Consider the following 10,334-nt stretch of genomic DNA (forward strand, 5'->3'; position numbering starts at 1 on the left):
GGAGTGTTAATAGCATGGTGGATGTCCGGTTGTGCCCTGTGGAAATTATAAATGAAGTGACCAAGTTGTAACTAATCGACGGCGTCGCCATTCCGGCCTAAGAGCGGTGTTACCCCCGACAATACATTGGTCCTGGAGGGAACGTCTCCCCTGCTCTCCTCCACCACGGTCAACAAGCAGGAAAGTTGTAAAACAGTACTTGCAACGCGGTGCCTCCCTGTTTAAAGCGTCACCTTTATTGTTAGTTTTGAAGCCCAAATACCTCCATATTCACTTCACACACCCTCTTTATTAACCAGTAGAATTGTATTTTTTTGCCATTTTTCTTTCCAAGATGTTTTTACTTGTATGCACTTTGTGTGTTTTGACACACTCAACATCATGCGCCTGCAAAGCGGCACTCAGATGAAAGAATGGTACCGGTACTTTTCAAAGGTGGTATAGTACCGATTTCAATTGATTAGTACCGTGATACTTTTAGTACCGATATACCGTACAACCCTAATACATACATACATACATGCATACATACATACTGTACATGTACAGGGCTCGAATTTAATCACGGCAACCGCGACCGCCTTTGTCATTTGCCGTAATGCCCTAAAAAATGACAAGCATTTACGGCAAGAACATGCCATGAGTGCCCTTGACTTTTTACTTGTTAATGGACTGGATGTAACGGTAAACGATATAATGATAAACTGCTGTAAAATTCCGGACGGTTAGTAATACCGTTTAATTCTTTAATTATCGAAAAACCGTGATTTTTGTATGCATTCTAGGCGGCATTGGTCACTTCCTGAAAACGCACCAGCAGCCGCGCCTCCGAAGATGGCGCATGCGCACCAGCGCTGTTTGCAATGGCAGAAAACCACACACACGGACCTCGCTCTTGAGATGTTGCCCTCCTCGTAAACGGACAACATCTGAAGTCTGGACGTATTTTGGATAGGTTAAGCATTCTGAAGGTAAAATCATTGAGGACAGTCAGCCCATCACCAGAAAATGCAGGAAAAAAGTCCCTGCGAAGGAAGGCAACACTTCCAACATGTTGAGCCAACTCCGGAATCAGCAGTCACAACTCCACGTCGAGTGCAAGGTACGTCAACTTGTAGCTGAATGCATGATGGAAAGTGTTTGAAAATTAACTTGTAATCGTTGGTCTGTCAAACGTTCTTACAGTTACACTTATGTGTTGCATAAAGTTACTTGTTGTTGGAAGCTATCGGTGAGCGCGAGGAGTGTATGCACACAAGATATAGTGCAGAGGAGCAAAATGTACTTCTGTTTATGTATTATGTGCTGTTAATGACCGCTGCCACTTTATGTTACTTTTAAAACTTAATGTTAAAAACAAATCCGAGCAGAAACACTGCAACATGTTTTGTTTTTACAAGTGTAACTTTAGGTTTTGTGTGTCACTGCGTGTGTGTCGGTCAGATGATTATAATAAGAATTAGCATCTAATAAAAATAATAATACATTTGCTTTTCCCTTAATTACAGAGTGGGCATGCAGCGGGCAAGTTGGATGCCACAGTTACAGTGCATCAACTACCACTATCACACATACAATACCTGATGTCTTCCAGAAGCAGCTGCGTATGCTCCTTCCTCAAAAATGGCAAAAGACCTCACTGCGGCGCTGTCATAATTCATTGCCAAACTTTCAAATAATTGAGAGGTGTTCTCTGATACACTATATTGCCCAAAGTATTTGGCCACCTGCCTTGACTCACATATGAACTTGAAGTGCCATCCCATTCCTAACCAATAGGGTTCAATATGATATCGGTCCACCTTTTGCAGCAATTACAGTTTCAACTCTTCTGGGAAGGCTGTCCACAAGGTTGCAGTGTGTTTATAGGAATTTTCAACCGTTCTTCCAAAAGCGTATTGGTGAGGTTACACACTGATGTTGGTCGAGAAGGCCTGTCTCTCAGTCTCCGTTCTAATTCATCCCAAAGGCGTTCTATCGGGTTCAGGTCAGGACTCTGTGCAGGCCAGTCAAATTCATCTACATCAGACTCTGTCATCCATGTCTTTATGGACTTTGCTTTGTGTAATGTTGCACAGTCATGTTGGAAAAGGAAGGGGCCCGCCCCAAACTGTTCCCACAAGGTTGGGAGCATGGAATTGTCCAAAATGTTTTGGTATCCTGGAGCATTCAAAGTTCCTTTAACTGGAACTAAGGGGCCAAGCCCAACTCCTGAAAAACAACCCCACACTATAATTCCTCTGCTGACCCCTCTGTCAGTTTACGTGGCCTACCACTTCATAGCTGAGTTACTGTTGTTCCCAAACTTTTCCATTGTCCTATAACAAAGCCGACAGTTGACTTTGGAATATTTAGGAGCGAGGAAATTTCACGACTGGATTTGTTGCACAGGTGGCATCCTATGACAGTTCAATGCTGGAAATCACTGAGCTCCTGAGAGCGGCCCATTCTTTCACAAATGTTTGTAGAAACAGTCTCCATGCCTAAGTGATTTTATACACCTGTATACAAGTGATTAGGACACCTGATTCTGATCATTTCGATGGGTAAAACTAATTTAAAAGATTTCTGTATAAGTACTTTTTGAACACATTTAGAAATACCGCCATAATGATAACCGTGATAATTTTGGCGACAATAACCGTGATAAGAAATGTTCATACTGTGACATCCCTATAGTGGACAATTGTAACGTAATTGTTTCATCGAATAAATTGATAAAAACACCCCGACATTTTCAACTGTTTAAGACGTCGCATAATTAACATAAATCGGTATATACAACATGGGCACAGCCATTTTGAAAGTGTGTGTCAAAGGTTAAGCGACAACAAGAACTGCCGAGTTGTTCCGAGATTTTCCAAGAGATACACTAGTTGCATCAGGGTCTGTCTGGAAGGACGTCAGGTGTTCAGTGAATTTAGGTCAGGCAGCTCTCAAAATCCATCCATTTTCTACCGCTTGTCCCTTTTGGGGTCAAAATGCCGAGTAAGGAACGGATCAAAAAAAGAAAACACAAACTACTACAGCTGTTGGGAAAAAATGTAGCAAGCTACACAACTTCTTTAGGTAGGTTAATTTTATATTTTAAATGGAGTGCAAAATTAGTCGATCGTTTGCCCTCGAAACTCAGCAGTTCTAGACCTGTCAATGTTGTTTATGTGCTGTTTCGTGAATGTTTATTTTGATTCATGGCTGTCAACGACCACGTGTGTAACACACGTGGATTTGTTTACTTTTTGGTAAACGAACATAAGTCGCTGATGTAAACAATAATGGAATGATAATTGCATGGCGTTTCATATATTTGTTTATACACAACTTTACTAAAGTTTACTACAAGTTAAACTATCATATAGTGAATGACCTTTCAATTTATTGACATTTGATTATTAGTATATCATATACTGTGAATAGCATTCAATAAATATATTTCTTAAAAATTAAGTTAATACATGTGATTGGTATCAGTATTGATATCGGCCGATCTCACTCATAAATGTTCAGTATCAGATTTGGCAGCATAAATCCCTGATCAGAACATCTGTATAGCTTCTCCAGAAACGTAAATTGAGTAATAATCATTGCTCATGTAAACTTCAGGTGTAAGGTGCCTTTCGCTTGTGCAATTTTTGAGAAATTGGTATGATATTAGTAATTTTTTGCGGACATGTTTAACATCAAAACACTTTTTTAGAAAACAGTTGCAAAAGTCAACAAGTACAACAAGTAGCAATGGGAGTAGCATTTCTCACACAAGTATCAATTGATTTAATGAAGTATCAAGACGAACAAAAAAAAATGAAAAAGTGGGCGTGTCACTTCCACATTTGTTAGGGTAACTTACTATATACAGGCTTACTACCACCAGCACAACAGAAGCAGCATGCGCTAAAGCAGATGTTTGCAACCTTTACGCAGCTGCCTACATGGCGCTAATTTTCCAAAGTGTTGGAAGAATTACATCCCGTCTTCTTCCGGCTTTGAGCATCTGAACTACGCCCCAAGTAACACACACCTTAGCTTTGTTTGTTGTGCACTCAAGAAAGCAATTTGACACAGTTTAGCTACGAATGTTTTTTAACGTCGACTGTATATTTTTATTGTAACAACAACATGACTACAAATTGTACGTTTATTTTCTGCGACTGCTTTTGTGTATGTGCAGCCTGAACGTCAGACTAATTCCTTGGTTTGACTGGCAATTTTTATTCAATTTACTGTAATGAGTAATCGTGAAAAATATTGACATTTGAAATGTTTATGTGTTCTGTTACACCATTAATAGTGACATAAACTAGCCGGTGGTGTTCTTGTGATATTTGTTGGTTTAAAAAATGTGACTTTGAGCAAATAGCAAACAGCTCCTTTTATGTGAATAGAAAAAGTGAGAAAAGGGCGATGTGGACCTATACTTTATCTATTTAAAAAAAACATGGCAAGGTGTAACTTAAGTGATAAGAACGTTCAGTGGAGCTGCAACACATGCAAAGTTTTAATGATAGCAATTAGTCTAACAAGGTTAGATTGTTGGTGTAGTTCATCATTATCGAAAAGGAGTAGAAAGAAGCAGAGTGTATTTAAGCTTACTGGACCCCTTCTCCACAGTGATGATTATGGCTATCAGTTATTTTAGTAATGGAATAAATCTATCGATTAGTTTGTTCGATTAATCAATTGGATAAAACACACTTTATACCCTCAATTGGAAAATTTAAATAGGAAAATAGTTGAAATAAATATAAAAAATTATGCTTACCATAACCTTTATTTTTTCAAATAGATGCACATCATCAACATTGGAACTACATCACTAACGTGTGCATTAATGAAAGTTAGAAAAAAAGATCACAGTAAACAGACGCCACCGCTCTGATACGCGCTCGATTACAGTGGCCATGCAGAAACTGTCTCAGCATATTTAAAGTTCCGGGCACTCCATGAGGCACGGATTTGTATCCATGTTTATTAGTTGCACTCATTTAACGATTAATCGAAGCAATCGTATAGAAATCAAAGGTTGTTTTTTTGATTGGATTAATCACTGCAGGTTTATCCACGACTATTACGGATAATTTATTCTCAATATGATGAGATGTGCGTCTGCCTCACAATACGAAGGTCCTGGGTTCGATCCTGCGCTCAGGATCTTTCTGTGTGGAGTTTGCATGTTCTCCCCGTGACTGCGTGGGTTCCCTCCGGGTACTCCGGCTTCCTCCCACCTCCAAAGACATGCACCTGGGGATAGGTTGATTGGCAACACTAAATTGGCCCTAGTGTGTGAATGGGAGTGTGAATGTTGTCTATCTGTGTTGGCCCTGTGATGAGGTGGCGGCTTGTCCAGGGTGTACCCCGCCTTCCGCCCGATTGTAGCTGAGATAGGCTCCAGCACCCCCCCACGCAACCCCGAAGGGAATAAGCGGTACAAAATGGATGGATGGATGGATGATGAGGTGGCGACTTGTCCAGGGTGTACCCCGCCTACCGCAGCTGGGATAAGCTCCAGCACCCCCCGCGACCCAGAAAGGGACAAGCGGTAGGAATTGGATGGATGATGTTTTTGACGTCACTATTTTCTAAAGAATGTGAGTTAATAGATTGATGCTTGTGCAACCCAGATTCCGAACTAACAAAGGTCTTAACTCATTCTCTTTCTATGCCACATCAATGTGGAATGCGCTCCCAACAGGTATAAAAGAAAGGGCATCTCTATCCTCCTTCAAAACCGCTATAAAAGTTCACCTCCAGGCAGCTACAACCCTAAACTAACACCCTCCCCGGATTGCTAATAATCAAAATAAACAATCAAATGCAGGTTCTTTTTCTTATGCCTTCTGATCTCTCTCTCTCTCTCTCTCTCTCTCTCTCTCTCTCTCTCTCTCTCTCTCTCTATGTCCACTACTTGATGTCCATATCCCCACCCCCCCACCCCACCCCCCCTCCACACTCCTGATTGTAAATAATGTAAATAATTCAATGTGATTATCTTGTGTGATGACTGTATTATGATGATAGTATATATGATAGTATATATCTGTATCATGAATCAATTTAAGTGGACCCCGACTTAAACAAGTTGAAAAACTTATTCGGGTGTTACCATTTAGTGGTCAATTGTACGGAATATGTACTTCACTGTGCAACCTACTAATAAAAGTCTCAATCAATCAATCAATCAATGAGGAAGGAAAGACACAATTAAAGTGCTCAAAACTAAAGATAAAAAAATTAAAATACCAAAAAAACTAAATGATTACGTCAATAAGTAATTCACCAATTAAAAAAATAATAATTCATGATGAATACAAAAGGAAATAGGTTGAAAAACAGGGATGAGCAATGGATGTATCTGACATAACGTTCAAATAAATGCAGAATGTACATTATGAACTGAGATATATCAGTGATGATAGTGATGATACAGGACGAGAGGAAAACAATGGTTATGCACTAATGCAGGGGTCACCAACCTTTTTGAAACCAAGGGCTACTTCTTGGGTACTGATTAATGCGAAGGGCTACCAGTTAGATACACACTTAAATAAATTGCCAGAAGTAGCCAATTTGCTCAATTTACCTTTAAGTCTGTTATTATTAATAATTAATGATATTTATCTTTGTGGAAACACTGATCATCTTAATGATTTCTCACAATAAATATATATAGAAACAGATAAATATCAATATGCAACACTTTATTTTTATATTTTCTCTATAAGTGCACATTTTTCAAATTTAACATTTTCAAATGATCACTTCTAAGACAGTCTTGTGAAATCACAATATCCCATTTTAACTAGCTAGCCACTAACATTTTTTAACAAATCATGAATTACTTTGAACCATGTTTGTACAAATAATAACTCATGTAAAATACAAAAGTAAACTCTCAAATTTTTAAATCATGTCACACTTTGAACTGGACACCAAATCTGTTATCTGTTTCTTTGTCAGTTAGTGGGAAGCCTTGTACCTTGTATGGTAAAATGTCTATTGCCAACTCGTTAATTATTCCTCAATTTATTTATTAGTTTTTGTCATTACCAGCTCCATCACAAAACTTTTTTAAGATTTATGAGCGGAGGGTCTTCGATTTTGTCTGGAACGGCAAACCAGAAAAGATTAAAAGAAAGGTTTTGTACAAAGAGTATGAATATGGGGGCCTGAAACTTCTCAACCTTGAAGCTATGTGTCTGTCTTTAAAAGCATCAATTGTTCCAAAGATGTATTTAAACATTGAGTGGTACACAAATGTCCTGTTGGACAAAAAACATGTACTGTATCAAAAGAAGTTGTATCCTTTTTTACAAGTGATCCCCTCCCAGAGAGTCTGCTGGGAAACATGGCGGGGTTCATAAAGGAAACAATCCACTCATAGTGGTGTTTTCAATTTTATGTGCCAGAAAAAAGAGACGATATTTTGCAGCAGTTAATATGGATGAACTCTAATATTGTAATAGATGGAAAGCCTTTCTTTTGGAAAAATATGTTTGAAAGAGGAATAATTTTTGTCAATGATATTATCAATGAGAATGGTAAAATTATGAAGTATGATGAATTTAGAGCTATGTATGGTGATGCTTGCTCAAGCTTTTCATTTTATCAACTAACTGGAGTAATTGGGAAAAGATAGAAACAAATAATTAACTATGGAACTACTAAATTATTAGTTTGTAAACCTCTAATAAGAAATTCTAGTTGGCAAAAAGGAACTAAAATAAATAGAAAAATATATAATTTTTATTTAATAAAGAAATCTTTGAAGGCTGCCTCATACAACACAAATGGAAAATGGGAGGACTTTTTGACTGCCCGTTGCCATGGGATGCCATATTCAAACTAATCTATAAAACCACTATCGATGTGCAAAATCGTTATTTTCAAATTAAAATTATTTATAACTTCTTACCCACAGGGAAAATGTTAAAATTATGGAATATGACAGAGTCAGATGATTGCCGATTTTGTTGTCAGGAGCCTGAATCCACCCTGCATTTGTTTTGGTATTGTCATATTGTGTCTTTGTTTTGGGTGGAAGTTGGAAAAATGTGTTTAAGGATTGGTTTGTTTATGAAGCTTAATGTGGTTTCTGTTACTTTAGGAGAGTTCATTGACAATCATGATTTAGTCAATTTAATTATAGTACTCTGTAAAATGTTTATTTTTAAGGCCAAAAACAGATATTCACTTAGTATTACTTTCTTTAAAACATTTATTCAGTATTTTCTAACTTTAGAAAGTTACATGGTTGAAAACGATAATGATGCCAAAAAACATTAAAAAAAAAGATGAGAAGTCCTCAAAGGCTTATTTTGAAAGTATAATTATGTTTATAGATTATATGATATCTGTTGTTGTGTTCCCTAATTTGAGTGACCTGGACATAATCTGGACTGTACATGAATGCTTATTTTGAAAATGTAATTTTGTTTATAAATTATATGCAATCTGTTGTGTTCCCTAATTTTTTTCTGTGTACATGAATGAAGGTGTGTGTTGCTGAGTCCGACTTGGAAATTATCTGGACTGGGCCTGGTTTAAAAAACCCTTTAAACAAATCTAATTTCATTGACAACCTGGTCTGTTGAAGATAAGGCCCTTTTTTTAAAAATAAAATAAGATAAATAAATAAAAAACATTTTCTTGGATAAAAAAGAAAGTAAAACAATATAAAAATAATTACATAAAAAATAGTAATTAATGAAAATGTTAGTGGACCAGCAGCCTATACAATCACGTGTGCTTCAGGGACTGTGTCCCTTGCAGGTGTGTTGTCTATGTTGTGGGAACCAGAATATTGGTAGCAGAAGAAATAACCCCTTTTGTGTGAGTGGGTGTGGATGAGTGTACATGGGGGAAGTTGTTTGGGTTGATGCACTGATTGAAAGTGTATCTTGTGTTTTTTCTATGTAGATTTAATTAAAAAAAAAAAAAAATTAAATTTTTTTTTTTAATTTTTTTTAAATTTTTTAGTACAGGCCCGCGGGCCACTCATCCGGTCCTTACGGGCGACCTGGTGCCCGGGCACCACGTTGGTGACCCCTGCACTAATGAGACAGTTAGCATTGACAGGCTAGTTAGCAAACAGGAGAGTTAGCTTAAGGTAGCCAGCATCCACGTTGTATCACAATGGACCATCGTTACGTCAAGCAAGACGCACGGCCGCGGTGTTGTTAACCCGTCAGAGTCCGTTGTACAACAACGGAGTCTGCCGTCTCCAGTAGCTTAGTCAAGCCCGTAGAAGTGACAGCCAACCGGCTAACCCGCCGACCTGTGTGACGATAGGCGGCTGGGTGCCTGCTAGCTAGCTAGTCTAGCTTAGCGTCGGTGATGCAGCACGGTCACATTTCACTTACCTAACAGCGAGCGCAGGTGCTTCAGCCGGGTCAGAACATCCTTCTTTGTGTCCAAAACTTTCTGTGTAGATTTCTTGACGTCTCCATGACCCTTTCGAGTGAACATTACGCTATATAATCTAACCGCGGTAGCCGGTCACCTGTTTTGTTACCATGCAGCGAGGCTCCAGTGTGACTCGCCACCACTCGATGCTTGCTCGGTAAACATTCGCTCCAGAGCCGCCACTCTGTGTTTTTTTTTTTTTTTTTTTGGCGAGAGTGTAAACACGGAAGCGCGTCTTGACAGCAAGGAGTGGTCTGGTGATACGGGTACGCCTCCTGGTGTATAACTTCACATTTTCAATTGCTCTGTTGATACTTTTTAATGAACATTTGGCTTACTCCTTTATATTAGGAGTATACTTTCAAGCGAGTGTTTACATTGTCAAACATATATTATGCCTATTTTCTTTTTTTTAGCCCAATACGATGTATTGATGTTAAAGTAACATTGAAACCAAGTTGAATCAATACATGTTTGTTTATCTGTGATATAACAAACAAAAAATGATTTCATTATGAGAGGTTGACGTCTTGTGGCTGTCATAACTCCAAAGCGCCATCTGGTGTCTCGGAATATTAAGTGGATACAACCATAGACTTCTTATAAGTAGACACAGCATCGACCGCTACTGCCTATTGGCGCTGACGAGACGCGGGGCCGCCATCTTGGAGTGGTGATCCGCTCCACTCAGTGCAATTAATTTGGCAGGAGCATTGATTGAGACTTTTATTAGTAGGTTGCATAGTGAAGTACATATTCCGTACAATTGATCACTAAATGGTAACACCCGAATAAGTTTTTCAACTTGTTTAAGTCGGGGTCCACTAAAATTGATTCATGATACAGATATATACTATCAGATATATACTATCATCATAATACAGTCATCACACAAGATAATCACATTGAATTATTTACATTATTTACAATCCGGG

General features: G+C 38.4%; 1 protein-coding gene across 12 annotated transcripts in view; it reads right to left on the reverse strand.

Annotated features, from left to right (window-relative positions):
• The window catches only part of ralgapa2 (Ral GTPase activating protein catalytic subunit alpha 2), a 310,363-nt gene extending 300,741 nt beyond the window's left edge, over nucleotides 1–9,622 (reverse strand). For 8 of the 12 annotated variants that reach the window (XR_009825295.1, XR_009825294.1, XM_062041849.1 and 5 more), the window contains exon 1: nucleotides 9,357–9,621. Coding sequence is in view for 7 of the 12 variants with exons in the window: in XM_062041849.1 (XP_061897833.1) it covers nucleotides 9,357–9,462 (106 nt within the window). In the remaining 5 variants the exon portion in view is untranslated. Of the gene's footprint in view, nucleotides 1–9,356 lie in introns of all 12 variants that reach the window. The other 4 variants (XR_009825291.1, XR_009825292.1, XR_009825293.1 and 1 more) reach the window with 1 other exon arrangement.
• Between the last annotated feature and the right edge of the window lie 712 nt (nucleotides 9,623–10,334).

This window comes from Entelurus aequoreus, linkage group LG03 (genome assembly GCF_033978785.1).
Source record: "Entelurus aequoreus isolate RoL-2023_Sb linkage group LG03, RoL_Eaeq_v1.1, whole genome shotgun sequence".
Classification (NCBI taxonomy): Eukaryota; Metazoa; Chordata; class Actinopteri; order Syngnathiformes; family Syngnathidae; genus Entelurus; species Entelurus aequoreus.